The 20,115-nt window shown below is 49.6% G+C and overlaps 1 protein-coding gene across 1 annotated transcript in view; it reads left to right on the forward strand.

The window, feature by feature from the left end:
• The window catches only part of Iqca1 (IQ motif containing with AAA domain 1), a 126,948-nt gene that overhangs the window by 101,422 nt on the left and 5,411 nt on the right, over nt 1–20,115 (forward strand). The window contains exons 16-18 of the mRNA XM_026786043.1: nt 6,613–6,699; nt 12,215–12,392; nt 17,611–17,849. Coding sequence (XP_026641844.1) covers nt 6,613–6,699; nt 12,215–12,392; nt 17,611–17,849 — 504 coding nt within the window. The remainder of the gene's footprint in view (nt 1–6,612; nt 6,700–12,214; nt 12,393–17,610; nt 17,850–20,115) is intronic.

Consider the following 20,115-nt stretch of genomic DNA (forward strand, 5'->3'; position numbering starts at 1 on the left):
TCCCTCGATCACAGAATCATGTAGTAAAGGTAAGGTCCCTCGATCACAGAATCATGTAGTGGGTGTGTCTCCAGCTCTGGGAAGAAGGGAAGTCATTTGAGAGGAAGGAAGGAAGGAAGGAAGGAAGGAAGGAAGGAAGGAAGGAAGGAAGGAAGGAAGGAAGGAAGGAGGCCAGTTTCTCCAGGGAGATGGTAGTTTTGACTGCCCTCCAAGGGACAAGCGAGGCTAGAGGAGAGAGAGAGCGCACATCAGACCATGGGCACCCTGCACAGTCGGCAGAATGTGAGGGAACACAGTGGACATTAAGTCCCGAGTGCGGGAATTGAAGGCTGCTGATGTTCATGGAGGAGTGAGTGATCTGTGGCCAGGCTTAGTTAGACATCACAAGCACGGAAGGATGCTTCTCCACCCTGGAAACACTTAGGGGGGCAGGGGTGATGGGGCATTAACTACAGTCCAACTTTCCCTGGAGACTTAAGAGTGCCTGAGTATTCAGCCCATATATACCCTGTTCTTCCCAAGATGCTTCAACATCAGTGTAGCATGGAGGGGGCCCTTCAGCCAGTGTGCAGAAGGGCATGGACTGGAAGGGATGGGACTTTTTCAACACATTATCCTTGCACGTGTGAACACAACACTCCATCCTGACCTCTCCCCTTACGGTTACAGCATCATTGTGTCCATTTCTGTCAGCGCTGCCCTGTCCCCCAACACACTGCCCATCAGAAGCTTCCTGAATCCCTAGTCCTTCCCCCTCCCCTTCCTCAGTTTACCTTCTTTTCATCAGTTTCAGGATACTTCTACTCTGTGGTTTGTTATCATTTGCAGTTTCAAAACAAAGTTAGCCCCTTGCTAGGACTTGAAATCATTTAGCAGATTGTATAAAAGATGGTGCAAAAAAATGACAGCAATTAAAAATAGAATGTTGAAATAGTGGGCTTGCAGAAGAAAGTGTCTTCACATCCTCTTCAAATGGACCCCTAGTTAGTGAAGAATGTGAACCTCCAATAACCTGAACCCTTCTGTTCCTCTCCAGCATGGCAGCACCTCGCACAGACTCAAGATACTGTATCCCTGCAGGCAGGGAGGGGTCCCCACCATCAAAGGTCCCCTCCCTTCAGCCAATAACGAACTTTCTGCCAGTGCTCATGGAATAAAGAGGGAATGGGTGGAGGAATGGGCGTGAGTGGTCCTTTCCAGCTTGGTAAACTGAGGGAGCATCAGTTGGGTTTTGTTTTCCTAAAGTTCTCCCTATCGTGTGGGAGAGAATCCTAACACATCCAGGGCTCGTGTTTGTAACACATATGACGTAGGCATGTTTTGACAGCTCAGACAGTGTATCTTGAGGCATGATGCTTGTGGTAACCATTGAACAATGTGCTCGGAGGAATCACAGAACTCAGTGAGGACACCTTGTTTTCATGATGCTCCGACCTAGTCATTGACAGAAACATTTGATATTTGATAGGACTGAAGAGCCCTCTGCTGGTCGCAAAGTGAACTGTCCCACATGACTTCCAGAGGTTCAATTACATTTAATTGGCAGTGACCTCAAACTATCTGTATAATTTAAATGAAGCTTCTCCATAGCTGCATGAAAATTAAAAGGGCAAAAGATAGCATTTTTCATTAACAAATTGTCAAATCCATTTTTTTGGTTAGTAATAACATACACAAGACGTATGGGATAGCAGACCCGGGTCCTTATTGTTGGTCAACAGAGCCTCCACTCAAGAGAGTACAGGCAGGTAGAGCTTCCAGTAACCTTGGATGTCAGTTCCTTAGACGTGGAAATAGCAGAGATGAGACCCAGCTGTCCAGGCCTCACCAACTCAAGCCGAAGAAGCCGGTGCTAAGCCCAGTGGCCAGTTTGCTCCACTGGCTTCTGAGGGAGAGAAACTGGCTACGGTTTGGTGATCATCACGGTGGCTCTAAAAGCTTTTCTTCTTGGGTGGAAACAGCCTGGCCTTGTACTTGGTGGGTTCAAGATGGTCGACTTCCTCCACAGACTCTTGGGCTGCTGAGGCCAGAGTCCTCTTGCACAATGTCCTGGCCTTAGGATGGCTCACTGACCCTGGATGAAGTTTGTAGAAAAATGCAAGGGTGGGGTGGAAGAAATATAAGTGTTCTAGCAGGCAACTGTCCAAGGCAGCCTTCTTCTTCTTCTTCTTCTTCTTCTTCTTCTTCTTCTTCTTCTTCTTCTTCTTCTTCTTCTTCTTCTTCTCTTCCTCCTCCTTCTTCTCCTTCTTTTCTTCTTCTTCTTTTCTTCTCCTTTTTTCTTTGTCATCTTCTTTCTCTATCTCTCTCTCTTTATCTCTCTCTCTCTTTTCAAGACAAGGTTATTTTGAGTAGCCCTAGCAGTCCTGGAACTCTGTACATCAGGCTGACCTTGAACTCCGAAATTCGTCTGTCTCTGTCTTCTGAGTGCTGGGACTAAATGCGTGCATCCCCACCATCTGACAATATAGTTTTGGGTGATCAACAGGCCTGTGTACCGGTGAGGTGAGTCTGACCCCTTACGATAGTGAAGGGTGCAGAGAGGACATGAAGACAGATGCCTAGCACTTTGTACCACCCCAGTCTCTGCAGGATCTTGTAAAGAGCCAGTCTTATTATACAAACGGGATCACGCAGTGACTGTGACCACTGAGAGACCAGTAGTGGCCCTGGCATCCTAGACCTGGTTCTTCCCAGAGTTAGGTTGCTTGGGAATGAAGCCCAAAGGGAGTAATAAACTCCATCTAAGGCTAAATACTAACCCGAGCCTGATGGGCAACAAGGAAAGTTGAAGAGAAGAAGAAAGAGACCGGGCCTGGTGTGAGACTCTGAAACTTCAAAGCCTACCCCCAGGGACACAGTCTCTCCGACTGGGCCACGTCTCCTAACCCTTCCAGTCCTTCTCAAATAGCATCACTCCCTAACGATTCAACATTCAAATATCTGAGCCTATGGGGGTTATTCTTATTCAACCACCACTTTCAGTTTTTGCAAGTTGACCTAAGTGGCCATTATTCATCCTAACTGCCATGCCAGAGGCCTTATGCACAGCCATGCTGGAAGCAAACCCAACACATTAGTCCTATGCTGGCCTAGTCAGAGTCTGGCCTTGTGACCTAAACTGGTGTTTTGTGACAAAGCTTTGAAAGAGTATAAGGACTCCGGTAAAGGTCCACACACCACACTTTTAACCGATGACAGATTAATGGCCCAGAGTTTACAGCTTTTAGTCCCTTTGTGGTCCCTACCTGTTCACTGGAGGTGGGTGGGTGTAGGCAGGTAGACCCTCCAAGAGACTATGACTTTAAACCCACACAACCTATGTGCGACTTCCACCAGGCCCTCTCTCCCCAGAAGTCATTCTAAGGGAATATCAACCATGTGCTCCCAAAATGCCCGTCTAAGTACCAGTAGGTCTAAGGTGGGTCAGAAGTCATCTCTGTGTTCAAAATAAAGTTGGAACCATGAATGACAGTCCCTCATGTTATGATGTCAGAGAAGTAATTTCCTGTCTGGAGAATAGGCAGCCTGCACGACAGTCCATGGGGCAGTGCTCAGAGCCAGAGACCCTTCCCATGTCTGTGACTGGCAGGGAGGGGTTTGTAAAAACAGGAAATGTACAAAGACAGCTATAGAATGGGCAGATTCAAGAGGCCTGTGCCAGTCTATGCTCCGGAGCTCTGCCCGGTGGAGAGCCTGTCCTTGGCAGGCATATTTGCCCAGTTGATAGAGTCTGCAGAAGAAATCCAAGAAGAGTCCCCAAAATGACACAGTCTAGGGGTCTTGGTTGGGTTCCTTTTCTCTGCCAGTTAAAGGAGGAAAAGGCAGGAAACATCTGAACCACAACAGCAGCAGCAGAGAAACCTGCACCGCAGCCAGACTCACCAGCAGGGAATCATGCTTGCTGGGGGTGAGGAAACACACACGCAGCAGGCAGACACACAGAGAAGGCCCTGCAGAGGGTGACCCAAGAAGCCGAAATTGGTCAGTCTCTTCTTGAGGGCTGGGATCAGAAAGCCTCTGAAGAGTCACCCCGTCCCTAGTTTAGGGAGGATCAGCCTGAAGAAAGGAAGGATGGTTGATTGGTCCAGAACTGTTGTGACCTCCTGAGCCAGGGTCAGGGGCACTTGTGAGGCAAAAGCCCACACGGCCTTTGTTTTAGGCTGACAGGCTTCTGTCTCCAGTCAGAAGATTGACCTTCCCTTGAGACTCGAAGAATGTTGAAGCTGGAGAGTCATGAGATAAGATGCTTTGACATCTCTGGGCACTGATTTTATTAAATAAAAGGCCATAGAGGAGGACGAGAGAAGCAGAGAGTGTATTCCTTTGTCTTGTGGCATGTATTCACCACAAGGGTGACAGCTGCCAGCCTGGTGGCTTGGTTTGTGCTGGTCACTCCTCAGATAATTGTTTTGAGAATTTTTTTTTTCAGCCCATTCACCCTCCCTAGCACCCTTGCAAGGCTGCACCAGAGCTGGAGGGAGTGGCTGTGACGATTCCAGGGATCACTGGCAATGAATGGACTTGGGAATTGGAGAGAGGGGAGCTTCATGGAAGGGTCGGGCCAGACACAACATAGACAAACTGTTTTAGTCCATTACTAGCATAGACAAAAGGGTGTGTGTGTGTGTGTGTGTGTGTGTGTGTGTGTGTGAACATACTTACCTGTCCGTGTGTGTGGAGGTCAGAGGTCAGTAATGATTGTCTTCTTCGGTCACATGCTACCTTGTTTTTTGATGCAAGGTCTCACACACTGAAGCTGATCTGGCTGTTTCGGCTGGTCTGGTTAGCCAGCAAGCCCCAGGGGGTCCTTCTGTCTCTAGCTCCCAGCACTGGGGTTACCGACATGTACCGCTATGACAGCTTTGAACCTGGGCTCTGGGGATCCAAACCCAGGTCCTCATGCCTGCACAGCAAACGCTTTCCTGACTGAGCCATCTACTCCTCCCCTTGATTGAGTTTTTTATTCCCTTTTCTCTAGCAATCAAACTCTAGAAAAGAGAAAATATCTAGTGATAAAAATAAACCACAGGAAACAAGGCAAAAATTAAGCCCCCATAAATGAAGGTTGCCCCAGATTCAGAGGTCACAGTGGTTCAGGTTGGAGCTCAGTAGAGGTAACGTCTATGGAGAAAGAGCTGGGTTGTGGAATCAGCAGTGTTTGGGTCTCCATTTTCCATGTATTCACCTCCAGGGCCCCTGCTTCTCTCCTCTGAGGCAGGGACTCTGGAGCTGCCCCATGTCCTTGGTCCAGGGCAGCTAGGGAAATACGGGCCTAGCCTGTGCTTTCTACATCATCCTGGCCTCTGTCCTGCTTCTGCCATTTTGCAGCTGCGTAGCTCGGGTCACCTGTGACTATCAGTATTCCTAACTATGAATAGGGTGTTGGTAAGGGGCACACTTGGTGCGATCGAGTTGAGGACATTGGAGGATGCATGTGAAACCCTGGGGAGGGGACAGGGTTCAGCGGGTGATGTCTCGGTCGCACACACTGGCTCTGACATGTGCAGTGCCCCTGCCCTGTGTCTGGTCCAAAGCTGTTCCTCTGCTCACTGCTAGACTGTCCTCAGGGATACTCCACACCACTTGAGGTCAGGGATTTTTAAAATCAGACTTGAATTCTCTAACTCTATGGCACAGCGTCTAAAAGCCGCATATCTCCCCAACTGTGCTGGATCCTAGGGTGTTGGGGCACGCCGATACATCTGACACAGGTGTTGGATCAAGTTCAGTCAGCATCTGCTTTGTCACTGGAGGTCCATAATCTACTTTCCCATATGGCATAGAATGCCAGGGGACAGGCCCCGCCATCAAGCCCCTAGTGACTTTTCTGTCAGCCATTGAACAAATGACTGGGCTTGAAATCCCACCTGCTGCCAAAACGATGTTCCGTCAACGATGTTTCAAGAAATGTACAAATAAGAGTTCCCAGCTCGGTATGGAGCTGGTATTGCCTTTATCCACCACAATTTCACACAAAGCTCAAATTGTTGCAAAAACACTTGAACTCCACTACTAGGCGGGTGCTTTGAAGAAATTGTTAGGTGTGTGGCAATTATTCGCACACCTTGGTTTAGTCCAGTCCCAACTCTGCCATGAAGCCCTGCTCGCTCTAGCAAGGCTCGGAGCCACCGGCCTGCAGGGGAGCCCCGGTCACAAAGGCACAGGTGAACAGCCACGAACAAATAGCATCCTGGGAGCCCTGATGAAGCTGTTTTCCGGTAGCAAGCAGACTTGAATGAACCTGGGAACTGTGAATAGGCTGCCACTAAGACACGTGACCCCGTTCCCATTCACGTTCTGCCGAAACCCGGGGGTTTAGTACAAACCAAACCAGGCAGGGGCTCTGGGCATGGATACAGAAATGTGTCCATTAAGACAGGCCTGTTGAGGTGGAGGCCACCCCGTGGTCTCACCTTCCAGCCAGGAACAGAGATGCAAAGTGCACAGATGATCCGTGCAAGGGGGCAGGGGGCAGACACACTTCCAGGTGACCTGAGGGCCGGCCTTCCTTGAGGCGTGCCAGGGATGCCCCAGTCAGGACACTGAGAAAGAGAGCAAACACCCCTCAGGAAGAAACACGTTCACCTCTAGGCCGCATCTTGTTCTCTGCAGGTGGCTCGCCAGTTTCAGCCGTCTGTGGTGTGGATCCAAGACACGGAGAAAACCTTCTACAAAAGAGTCCCACAGGCTGAGAGGCAGGTGAGTCCTCCGGGTGGCCTTCTTGTCATTCTTTGTTTTCCTTCCTCTGGGGGAGGGAGCTCACCAGGAACCATCTCTACTTTTCAAGAAACTTTTAGCTTTTTCAAAACAGTAAGGGAGACACCGCCAGGGCTTTAAATCCTTCCACAGTAGGCTCTGCCCTAAGTGCTTGTCAGTATTTGAAAGAAGCCAGGGCCTTGATTTTTATGAGGCATAATTTGGAAGAGAAAAAAATGAGAAAAATAAAAAAGGAAGAAGGGAGGTTTTTTTCAGCCCAAACATGATTCAGAGGAAAGAAACAATACCGAAAACTCCGCTCAGTTACAGCCAGGGGCGCACACGGAGTTATTATTACAATTTCCTATTGTTCATAATAATAAATAGCAAAGGGCCTGGAATTCGGGAACAAAGGCCATCAACAGCAAAGCTAAGTGCCCTGCATTCAGGGCCTCCGGGGAGCTCAGTCTCAATTGCTTCCTTCCTCCTTTTCTCTCTTTTCAATAGCCCCCCTCCCCCACACTTCCCCCCCACAAATCACCAGCAAATTTCCCACAAGTTTAAAAAAAAATTACAGATACACAGGCTTGTTATTCCACACCAATTTGTAGCAAAGCAAATAGTGGTTAGCTGTGGATTCTGATTAAATCGGTAAGGATTTTAATCACTTATGTATTATACATCATTTTCAGCAGGTAGAGGTGATTTGGGCAAAGCCAGAAAGCTCAATCTTTGCTTCTCCAAATGAGCCCTGATTGCCCTGTCATTTCAAAACCTCTTAGGAAGACTCATTTGTTATAGTTCATCTGGGAATCTGGTGGCTAGCGCCCTCTGCTGACCGTGTCAAGACATTGAGGAAGGAAAAAGTCCCAAGCTGAAAAACTGAGGACAGAAAAACTGTGATCATACATCTAAAGGGCATCGTATGTCTAAAGAGGCGTGCGGGGCCTATGCGTATTAGACAGGGGTCATATTATTGCGTCATCATAGTGTGGGCTGCTAATGGAGTGGAGATTTGTCTCCCACAGAACTTCACCCCGAGTGATGTGAAATTCAAAAGGCAGGTTCTGCCGCTCGCCTTAGCTGGCTGTGTGTCTTTCACCAAATAACTTAACCTCTCTTAGTCTCTACTTACTTAACTATCGGCCAGAAGAGCCTCTGACTTCAGGAAATTTCTCTGGTTTCCTCTCCCATAACCCCAGTTGGCTGTCACAAACGACTACAACCCACGTCCACAGAGAATCCGAGGAGGGCAGCCTGTTGATGAGAGATCTGAAGGCCAGGGCAGAGGGCTGGGGTTGCCTTTAGGGGTGCTGGTGGCCAGCAGCAAGGTGAGAAACTCCCGTGGAGAAGCAGTGTGCAAGGCGGGAAGCAGGGATGGAGAAGTTGGTGGGACAGCCGGACCACCCCTCCAGTCTCCGCATCCACCCTTTCGCTCTTGTCTCCCTTATCCCACAAACACCATCCATAGCTGAGTCTGGTCTGTAGGTGATGGAGGCTGGGGAGGCACGGCCCTCACTGTGGACAAATTGAACTTTTGCTCTGTTCACATCCTTGACTGTCAGGGGAATTTCCCACTCAGAAGACCACAGATTGCACCCTGCACAAGTCCCGGAACGTGGTAGTTGCTTTTCTGTTGCCGCAATAAAACAACGTGACCAAGGTATCTGAGAAAAGAAAGCACTTAATTTGGCTTATGGTTTCAGAGGGTTCGAGCTCACGATGGCCTAGTGAAGTCATGGCGGCAAGGACAGCTGAGAACTCACATCTTGCTCTAAGAGCTCGAGGCAGACTGTGCACTGGGAACGGCATGAGTCTTTTGAAACCTCAAAGTCTGTTCCCACTAACACACACCCTTGAACAGGCCACACCTCCTGGTCTTCCCTAAACAGTTCTACCAGCTGGGGACCAATCATTAAGATATGTAAGCCTATAGGGGCCATTATCATTCAACCCACCACATAAAATATCCTATTGGATTTGAGTAAAAACATTTCTAAGGTGTCTGAACACAAGGCCCAGGGGTGAGCCAGCCACCCCAGCAGGAGGTGGGGTGCTGTGGGGAAGAGTCACATATGGGCATGGCAAGCTCCAGAAGATCTTGGGCACAGCAACATCCTATCTGACCCAGGGGAGCAGGACCATAAAGTTCCCATCGCCTTTCACCATGCCAAACCTGAGGCTGGACTTGCTCTACCCACGTTTCCCAGTCACCAACAGCAGTGGGTACCCGTTTCAGAAGGGGAGGACCAAAGGCCAGGTCCGGCAGTTGTTACAGTGGAAAAGAGGACTTGGGGCAGCATTCTCACCAGCTCCTGGCCACAGGGGACCCAGAGTCCTTTCCCCCACAAGTGCCAGCCTCTATCCCAAAGGATTCTCTGATCTCCAAACTACAAATGCCCAGAGAAGAAAACGTCTACCTAAAACCAGGAGGCCAGATCTGAATGACCACAACCACAGCGAAAGAGCAAGGCCACCTGGCATAGGGTGGCCTCCTGCCATGCTCGGAGATTCTAGAAGTGTCCCTTGAAATCGTATCCATGGGAGTGTATCCCCCAGTACCTCTGCCTGGGGTTAAGGTCCCACACAGTGAAATTCATGGAGCTTGCCCATTCTGAGCAATGAGGGGATGGAGAAGGCCTAGCCAGCCACAAGAAATCCGGAATGTAGAGCCTATATCAGGATGCCACACTTGTGAGGTATGAAGACAGCTTCTGGCAGAGGTGGCAGATAGAAGAGGCACAATAGACCCATAAGAGAGACTCCCCGCAAGCCTGGGAGGAAGTTTGTCCGTCTCTCACAGAAAGAGACCAGGGATCCAAGTGAACACAACTGGGAAGGGGCACTGTGGGACTCGGAACCAGGCTAAGTGTGGAGGCCATATCTTCAACCTGCCTGAGTGCCACTCACGCGCAGAAAGACCCTCAATGTGGCTCTGACTTTCCCTTCTGCTATAGGGCCAGTCCTCTGTTCCTCTGTACCTCCCATAACTCCCCTGGGACCTGGGGACCTGCCTTTGAAGACCTCTTGTCTTAGGGGCCAAAGATGAGATGCTGAAATTGCCCCTCCTCCTACTCACTCCTGATCCTACTCCGTGTCACCCCAGCAACCCATGGCAAGGCCTCAGAAATGTCCGAAAAGTCACATCCTGGGATGCTGCAGGGGTTCACCCATGCTGCTTTGAGGAAGCCAGCCGTGGCCTGGTAAACCCTTGCTGGTGCCTGCCCCATGATGTTGCAATAGCCAGATAGTCAGTCATGTCAGAGACGAAGGTAGAGATTGAGGCAAGGGTGCCTGCTCCTGCATTTTCTGCACCATTGCCCTGTGTTACCTCATCTAGTCCCAGCCCTCCTTGCCACCACAATAGGTCCCCACCGGGGAATTGCTTGCTTTGCTGGCACTGACTGTGACGCTCGGTTCGCAGAGCTAACTGAAGAAAAGCAAATTGAAATTGCCCGTATGGATGCTAGCCACTAATTTGAAATTGCCTGCAGTAATACAGTTGTGAGGGACTGGCAGGCCAGCCGTGGGGGGTGGCGGATGTGGAGGTGGCCAGCTAATCAGGAGCCAGTTCCCGGCACGATTGATGAGCGGGTCTTGTGCTGAATGAACAGCCCTGAAATAGAACTGTACCAGCCTGAGCACTGGGGAGCTGGGGACTGGATGAACACACCCCTGCTTTCTCATTCCCAGCTCAGGAAAATACAGCCCCTCGGTGTGAAGGTGTCACCATGGATGCCACCCAGTATCAACATTTGTCATCCAAATAGGCTACATAATTTTAGATCCCCCTGCCACCTCCGAGCAAGCAAATAGCAATACCCCACCTCAGAAAGGGAAGAGTGAGCACTGCCATCTCCATAGCAACCGGAATCCTAAGGGTGGATGGACTGAGCTGCGCAGGTGTGCCCCTGTTTTGAGCCTTCTAGAACCCTCAGACCAGTCCTTTCTCCACCAGTCTGTGGGTGGCTCCCCCGTGCACCCCCCAAGCTATCCACCCTGCAAGGCTTCTTTACTTTGTTTCTTAAAGGACTAGTCTACCTTCCCCATTGCCCCTCACCTCTCAACCCACCACAGTTTCATCTCTACGCCACAGAAAACATTGTTTCCAGAAAGTGCTGTGGTGTAAAAGTAGCACAAGACTCCTCTGAAAACTACAAAAGCCTTGAGAAATTCCAAAGGCCTAAATAAATAGAAAGACATTTGGTATACATGGGTTGAAGATTTAATGTTGCTAAGATGGAATCTTAGTTGGGTTTCTGTGCCTGTGATAAAACACAGAGCAAAAGCAACTTGGGGAAGGAACGATTCATTGCACCTTATAGGTTCATTGAGAGAATAGGACCCTGGGACAGGAATTGAGGCAGAGACCATGGAGGGATGCTACTCACTGGCATGGTCTCCATTGCTTTCTCAGCCTTTTCTATAGGGCTCAGGTCACCTGCCCAGGGGTGGTCCAGCCCGCAGTCGCCTAGGACCTCCCACATGGAGCATTACTCAAGAAGATGCTTTACGGATGTGCTCACAGGCCAAGTGATGGAGGCAGTGTCTCCTCTGAGGTCCCCTCTTCGCGGGCGACACTAGCTTGTGCTGACAGACTGACAAGCACAGGTGGCCTCACCCCAAGAGCCATCCTCCAAGTGCAGTGTGACCCCCAAAAATATGGCGGCTGACTCGTTCACATACATTTAAAGCTAATCCTAAAGTTTATATGGAAATCCAAAAGACCCAGCCAAAATAATAAAGCCCCCTAATTTTTAATGGGCTAAAGATCTACATTTTTTCCAAAGACAGCACATGATTGACTCCCTAAGCTCATGAAAAGATACAGAATATCATTAGACACCAGCCAATAGGAGCCACAATGACCAAGGCTGGGCTTGGGCATCTCCGTCCAAGCTGCCCTCCCATGCTTCCTCTTCATTCAGCTGTACCAGTCAGGCTTAACTCTGAGGTAGGCATTGCCCAGGGCAACAGGGCTAACCCTGCTTCTCCCTGGGATCCAGAGCCAGCCGACTCCTCCACATGCTAGCTCCTCCCTCTTGGTGTGGACGGGACACTGGAATGCCGCAGCCTTGAGCTGCCAGCAAGCTGCTCCAGCTGCAGAGCCCGTGGTGACGTGAGAGCCAGCACCTCCAGTCCGTGTGGTCCTTTGAGCGGCAAATGAAAACTTGAGCCCGTCTTCCAGACAGCCCAGAACAAAGTGGGCTCCCTCCACTAAGATATCAGCCGGCTGGGGTGGCCCACTGAAGGTCCAAGTCCTGGGTCTTCCATCCAGGGCTTCCTTCCTTCTTTTCGTACTTCTCGATCCTGAGTGTGAATATCAGAGGCCAGAGGCAGGAAATCGCCACAGAAAAAAAGTCAAATAGGAGGCACCTCCCAGGGCCCAGCCAGGGACACATTTAAAGAGGTCACGAAATCCCCTCACCGAGTGCACCGCACGCCCCCTCCCCTTCAGCTTCTCTGCTCTCAGTTCTCTTCTCTGTGTGGTCTCATCTTTCCTTCCGTCTCTTCCCAGAATGAACCAAAACGCCTAAAAAAGCACCTCCCCAAACTCCTGAAGCTCCTGAAGCCGGATGATAGGATCCTGATAGTGGGGACCACACACCGCCCCTTTGACGCCGAGCTCCAGCCCTTCTGCAGGGTTTACCAAAAGATTATTTTGGTCCCCCGCCCCGACTACGCTTCCAGATACGGCAAGTATTATAAGGCCTTCCACGTGGCCCGAGGCCTGGTCCCTGAGCTACGCATGCAGGCGGGTAGCGCGGGAGGACCACGGGTGGGCTTGGAGCAGTGACTCTCAACTTTCTAACGCTGCGACCCTTCAATGTAGTTTCTCATGTTGTGGTGACCCCAAACCATAAAATTATTTTCATCGCCACTTCCTAACTGTAATTCTGCCACCATTATGAATCATAATGTAAATATCTGTGTTTAACGATGGGCTTAGGGGGCCTGTGAAAGAGTCATTCGACCCACAGGTTGAGAACCACTGGCTTAAAGGACCCTGGGCACTTCAGGCTCTAGGTTGCTAGTCCCTCTATCTGCAAAGCGTAGGACCCTAACTACATAACATCCGTGTTACATGCATAGCAAGGAAGACTCTGGGACCCGTTATGTCTCTCCCCACCTAGGGCTTATCTATCATGTAGGGTCACAGCAGGTTCTTCATAGCCAGCCAGCCCAGATCAGGAAGGTTGGTTGGTGGGTGTCACAGATGATGGGACAGGAGGGAAGAATATGAGGGAGGCATCAAGGAGCCCAGCAGAGGTGATGGGAGAGGAGACTGCGGAGACGGGGAGAAATGAGGAGGCTGCGCTGTGGGGGGCAGAGAGAAGAGGGTGCCGTGCAGAGCAGGGGTAAAGACCCTGCTCTCGCAGCACTGGGGAGGACACCATTGCTCTCAGGCCTCCCCTCCCTCTCCATCCCGCTCACTTTTCCTCTTATTGTTTGGGGTGTTCACTTTAAGGAACCACAGCACGAGGTCCGGCTTTGGATTGAGTGGCAGTTTTGGATTGGGTGGCGGCTTTGGATTAGGTGGCTTCTGTTGTCTGGCAAAAGGGAAGCCATCAGCGGATGTCACAGGCAATTGTAGTCTGAGACAAAATGCTGGGCATCTCCAAGAACTCAGCTTTCTTTCCTAAATCTAAGAACTATGGATTCTTTCCTGAATGTTTTCTGACTTCATCACTGTGGTGGAGAAGGCAGCCCTTCCTCTGGGACAGAAGATACCTCTGCTGGGCCCAGGGCCAATCCACCATGCGGCTGCTTCTCACACGTTTCTTCCCGGTACTGATTTGTCTGACCACCATTTTTGCTGACATTATAAATCTTTCCGTGTTCCCCACAGGACCTTGAGGCTTTTGCTATCAGTGCGGTAGAGCATCTGTCTTAGAGAAAGACCACTCCTGCCTCCGAGGTGATCGAGGTGATCACTGTGGTTTCCTCCAGCCCTGCGGGCGGGGGCTGCAGATCAATAGCTGGGCAGCTACTCGGCCATTTATCTATCAGCAGCCAGAGCTCCAGAGGTTTATAAACACCGCCCCCCCCACACACACACAACTCAAAAAATGCCACAGGGCTGAGTGGGGTGACACGGGCCCAGAGAGATCAGAAGGCAGCTGTGGGGCTCCAAGTAAGGCTTCCTAGACATAACTCAGTGTCTACCTCCCGCCTAGCTCCAATCAAGCCACTCTACAAACCACCCCCAGGCTGATGAATGCCCTGTGTGGTCCCTAGAAGCCCCCTGGACCACCCTAATGCTTCAGCATAGCTGATCTCCCCCAGGGTCTACCTAACTAATTGCACAATTCATCATAGACCCCGCCCACATGGGGATGAATGCAGAGGTGATGTCTTCACGTTTGTTTGGGATTCAAGGCCCCAGAGGGTCAGACACTCCCCCAAATCATATCACTTAACTCTTTCACCCGTGAAGCTCAAGATAAAATGAATGCTAAGATACTATGTCATGGTGAACCCAGCCAGGGTCAGGTCAGTTGGGGACATCAAAAGCAGATGGCTGAGCCCAGATTTTTCTCTTTCTCCACAAAGGAGAGGGAATGGGGGATTGGTCTGTAGTGAGGGGCCTGCCCTTCCAAAAGAGGAAGTGCGAGATGGACCTGGAGTGATGGCCCAGGCAGCAAATGCTTGCTGACTTGCAATTGGACCTGAGCTTGGAGCCACCCCCTCCAGCTTCCACTTTCCATGCTGGGCATGGTGATGCGCGCCTGTTGTCCACGCTCTGCAGAGGCAGGGACAGGGGGCTTCCTACCTCCACCTGCCTCCACCTGCCTACCAGCCAGCTCGGTCAAATCAGTGAACTCTGGGTTCAACCAGAGATCCTATCTCATGAAATGAGGTAGAGAGTCACTAAAATATAGGACATCAGCCTCTGGTTTCTACATGTGAGAGCATGTGCACACACACACGCACGCACACGCACATGCACACACACACATGCACACGCACACACACACAGTTCCCACCAGAAGGCCCCTTGCTGTCATGGACACTCTTGAGTCCTGACAGGGTCCTCCCCCCACCCACACCAGCCCTAAGACATCTGTACTTGTTCCTCCCCATCTGTACTCCTAGGTCACACCAGCTGCCTGCCAGCTGGGCCCACTCTGGAGCTCCTGTCTCAAGTGAGACTTCCATGCAAGGTCCCATAAGTTCTGAGGACAGTGGCTCCAGTAGCACCATAAATTATTTCTTCTTCCTCCTCCTCCTCCTCCTCCTCTTCTTCTTCTTCCTTTTTCTCCTCCTCCTTCCTCTTCCTTCTTTTGAGACAGAATCTCACTACATAGCTCTGGATGACTTGGAACTCACTATGTTGGCCAGGCTGGCCTTGAACTCCCAGAGATCTGCCTGCCTCTGTCCCAGCATGTGCCACCACACCCATCAGATATTCTTTTAAAGGTGAATAGGTCAAGCTCATCAGGCACAAGGTGGAAATCAGGCTTCTGCTCTCATCCACCAAGTCCTAAGGTGACTGTGGGCAGGTGGACAAGTCCCCTGACTGTTCTGGCATTGTGCCTCCACTCGGGGTAATGAGCCTTGGGCTGTCAGCGATGTGTGCACCCTGAGAAATTTTCAGAACAGCGCTATGCCATTTCTAGCATCATCCATTTCTTTTTTGTTTTCTTTAAATGATTTCTGGTTGCTGTACAGAATAATGAGTTTTATTAAAACGGTGTCATGTAGTATCATTGCAGCTTGCTAATATAGAACCCCCACCCCATCCCAGCTCCCTTCTCCTCCACCTTCTAGTCCCTTTCTTCCCCCCAGATAGTCTCTCTTCTGTTTTTATGTTGTGCGTGAGTGTGCACGTGTGTGTGCAAGTCTGGTTTCTGTATATAGGAAACATACTTGGTTACACCAGACTCTGTATATTCCATGACTGATGGAGATAGAGATCTCTCATATTAGGCAGTTGGATGGGCTAGGCCAGGAGAATCCAAGGCTGTACCTACTGCAACCTGACATGCAGCAGAGACAGGATGGAGGCTCTGATTCTGGGGTGCCCAGGCTCTCACTGCTCACCCAGAGACAGTTCCACCTCGTGCCACCTGTAGCAGTCCTGTGTACGCAAAGACCCAAGCCATCTGAGTTTCCATCTTGGTTTCTGCTGTGGTTTCAGCTACTTGTGATTCTCCACGCCTCACCTGCCAGAGTCACCACTGGGAACCACTGGTTTTTTTCTGTAGCTTGAACATGCTTGGGCAAAAGCCAAAGCTGTTTGGAAGTGACACCATTGTCTAGCTGAGGCTCCTGTCTGCCCATTTTTGCTGGAGTTTGTATTTTCTGATTTCTAACTCTGTAGTGCTTATATTTGGATGCAAATTCTTCAGGCTTGCTATGCTCTGTCTCCACATGCACACACACACACACACACACACACAAAATGTTCTGTAGTTCATGTTTCATAGCTGGTGATTGGGGGATGGGGTTAAGAAACTTGAAGGCATTGTTAATTTGAATCATGGTAATAATCCAGGTACAGAGAAATTCCTGTCCATGATGGGACTTCCAAGTATTTTAGGTACATTGCTTTACTTCTTTCTCCAGCTAGCACTAACTGGAGTTCCAACCCCAGTAAACCCATCAAGGACATAGCAGGATTCTAAGAAGTTGGTTGTTGTGTTGTTTTGAGCCAATAGGAGCTCCCCATAGCCCTGGCGCTCCCTCCACAAGCCCCCAAAAACATTTTTCCTAATGATGCAGCAGTTTGACTCATTCAAGGGCCATACACACAGCCCAGGAGGCCAGGAGCCATGCACCCAACCCAGGGGTAAACACTGGGCAATTCTTACCTGGGCGGTGGTACTCCCTAACATTGTCATGGGTCTTCCCTCAGCCATTTTAGCCCTCATTGTCATAAGCAGAACTTTACATCTTGGCTGCTTTGGGTGAATGGAGTCATTGAATAGACCCAGAATGAACCCCTGACCAATGGACCCAATCATCAGATTTGGGTCATTTTTAAAATGTAGTTTTTGGTATTCCTTGAGGATGTTAAAATGCTGTGGGATTTCACCAGACCTTCCAAATGAAGAGACAGACAGTCACAAGAATACTCCTCATCTGGCCCAGTTTGGAAACAGCAGGCCCCAGAAATCCCCTTGAAAGTCCCTGAGCAATGGGGACACAGCATGCTGGACATGGTGATATTGTGAAGATCATACACGGCATCGATCTGTCTCTAAAGTTAAGCAACCAAGCATTTTATAACTCCTTTTCTCTGCATCCCTGTGCTGCGATAGAAATGACCCTCGACCCGCACCCATCTGATGGGCTGCAGTCAGCCAGTGTGTGGACAGCTAACAGGGGGGCCGGGAGCACACTTGCTCTGTTGGGTCCAGTGTGTGCTGTTGCTATGTGGGGCCTGGCACTAGCTAATAAAAATGGGACTCTGTGTTCTTATTCCGGTTACAATGATAATACAAGAAATGAACCTTGTAATTAAAAAGATAAAGGCATGCACCTTCCACTTATCCACACTCATGAGGAAACATGATACTCAATGACACCACACACGCCCAGGATAATTCCCATCTTGGAAGTTTTTAAATATCATTACAGGTGCCACATTAAAACCTCGTGAGTGAGTGTGAGTGAGTGTGTGTGTGTGTGTGTGTGTGTGTGTGTGTGTGTGTGTGTGTGTGACTTTACAAGGGACCCAAGTGAAACTATAGACCTGAGGGTCTCCAATATGCACCTCCTATGCTGGAGAAGTCCCCAGAGGAGATGGATTCAGCTGTCTCCTCATGTGAATTGCAAGCCAACTGGGGTGGGTTTCTCTGAGAAATTCTTCTCTAGGTGAGACTGGGCTCTGGGTGGAGACTTGGCTAAGGCTGCTAACCTTGCCGCAACTTTGTTCTCCGTCTTTCCTGCCACCTTGGATGTTGACAGTTCTGTGGAAGCAAATCATCCTGCGCAATGGAGGCGTGCTCACCAATGCCTTGAACATCAGTTGCCTGTCTAAAGTCACCGACGGCTTCACGCAGGGGCAGATCGTCAAAGTGATCAAAGAGGTCCTCACAGACCGCAGGATCCGGCAGCAGCCGCACAAGCCCCTCACGGCCATCGAGTTCATCACCATGATGACCAGCATGAACCCTGTATACAAGGAGGAAGAAGAGAGTTTTAAGGTAACACAACGCCCTGCTAGCCAAATCCTAGGTAAACTCTGGTCACGTGACCTCCTCTCTCCCTCCAGTTGCCTGGGTTCCGTGGATTCGAGCCATGCCACATTCGGGGAAATTTGAGGCACACCATTCTGAAATCACAACCTCTTTGAGGCTTTTGTCTTCTGAGTTTTCTTTGCACCCAGAAGGTAGAGCACATGTCTTCTGGCTCTCGGAGAGGCAGCAGTCTGTGGCCTTAGAGAGTAACAGCAAACTGTGGGATTCAAAGCTGCTAATTCCTGAGCTGGGAATGTGGGGGTGGAGCTCAGAGGCACAGCTCTTGCCTAGAATGCACAAGGCCCTGGGTTCAACCTCCATCCCTGCCTGCGGTAAACAAATCTCAAACTCACACTCTCCCTCCCTCCCTCTCTTTTCTCTCTCCCCCTCCCTTTTTCCATCCCCCCCCCCCCCCCCCTCTCTCTCTCTCTCTCTCTCTCTCTCCCTCTCTCTCTGTCCCTCCCCCCCCCCCGTCTCTCATCCTGTATTCTGTTTTCACTTCACATTTCATATTATGGAACAAGTTTCAGATAGGGAAAACTACTCTTGAAATATCAAGCTGAAGCTATCTGGCCCCTGTCCTCACAGGCTCCCTCCTTTCTCAGTCTCCTATATACATACAATATGAAACATGAGCCAGCTCATAAAAATTCAGTTTGCTAGTGTTTGGGAACATTCTAGTGCGTTCGTGAGAGGTTTTAGATCCAGAGGGGACCTAGAGAGCTCTCATCCCACATCCTTCTTCCTGTGAGGAAGAAAGCTACCCAAGGACCATGCTCTCTCCATTCACATAGTGGGGCTAAGACACAGGAGCCCTTGTCCCGGTGCCTAGGCTGGTAGGCATTCCTCAAAGACTGTTTCCTTTCCTTCAGCTCAGTGGCTCTCGACCTTCCTAGTGCTGGACCCTTTAATATAGTTCCTCATGTTGTGATAATCCCAAGCCATACAATTATTTCATTGCTACTTCATAATCTTGGTACTGTTATGAACCATAATGTAAATGTCTGTGTTTTCTGATGGTCTTAGGAGACCCCTGTGAAGGGACCATTCATTCTCCAGAGGGGTCAAGACCCACCGGTTGAGAACCATTGCTTTAGCTCAGTGTGAACAAAGGTGTGTCCTAGATCAAGGGATGCAAACTACCTGTGCCAAAGAAGGTCACCACAGTGTCACACTGCCACCAACAGGAGGCTTCAAAGTTTCATTCAAGATTCTCACCTCCAAGAGCCTGCTCAAATTTCCCCTCTAGAATGCATTACTTTTCTACCAAGCCTAAACTGCTTTTCCTTCCTACTTTGTCCCCAAGTGTTCCAGTGGGAAGTGAGAAACCATAAAAATAATGTCCCTTTGCTTTATGTCGAGAAGCCACTTAGGAGTGAGTACATGTTATATTTGTCTTTCTGGGTCTGGGTTGCCTCACTCAATATGCTTTTTTTCTAGATCCATCCATTTGCCTGCAAATTTCAAGATGTCATTAATTTTTACCATTGTGTAGTGAGTGCTCCATTGTACAAATGTACCACATTTTCCTTATCCATTCTTCAGTCAAGGGGCATTTAGGTTGTTTCCAGGTTCTGGTTATGACAAACAATGTTGCTATAAACATAGTTGAGCACATGTCCTTGTGGTATGATTGAGCATCCTTTGGGTATATACCCATAAGTGGTATTGCTGGGTCTTGAGGTAGATTGTTTCCTAATTTTCTGAGAAATTGCCATACTGATATCCAAAGGGGCTGTACCAATTTGCACTCCCATCAGCAATGGAGGAGCATTCCTCAACCCCAGACAACCTAGACAACAAAGAGGACCCTAATAGAGGCATATGTGGATCTACATAGGAAGGAGAAAAAGACAAAATCTCCTGAGTAAATTGGAAGTGTGGGGGTCATGGGAGAGAGTAGAAGGGGAGGGGGAGGAAAGGAGGGAAAATGTATAGCTCAATTTAAAAAAAAAAAGAATCTGTGTTCTTTAAAAGAGACAAAAATAAAAGAAAAAATAATAATGCCCCAGAACTAGTGTCACCAGGGTGATGAGCGTTTCCCGTAAAGATCCAGCGAGAGAGAGCCAGGCATGGTGGCACACACCCTTAATCCCAGAATTTAGGAGGCAGAGGCAGGCAGATCTCTGAGTCTGAGGCCAGCCTGATCTGCACAGTGAGTTCTAGGACAGCCAGGACTACACAGAGAAATGCCATCTAGAAAAAAAGAAAGAAAAGAAGGAAGGAAGGGAGG

Source organism: Microtus ochrogaster, linkage group LG4, assembly GCF_000317375.1.
Source record: "Microtus ochrogaster isolate Prairie Vole_2 linkage group LG4, MicOch1.0, whole genome shotgun sequence".
Classification (NCBI taxonomy): Eukaryota; Metazoa; Chordata; class Mammalia; order Rodentia; family Cricetidae; genus Microtus; species Microtus ochrogaster.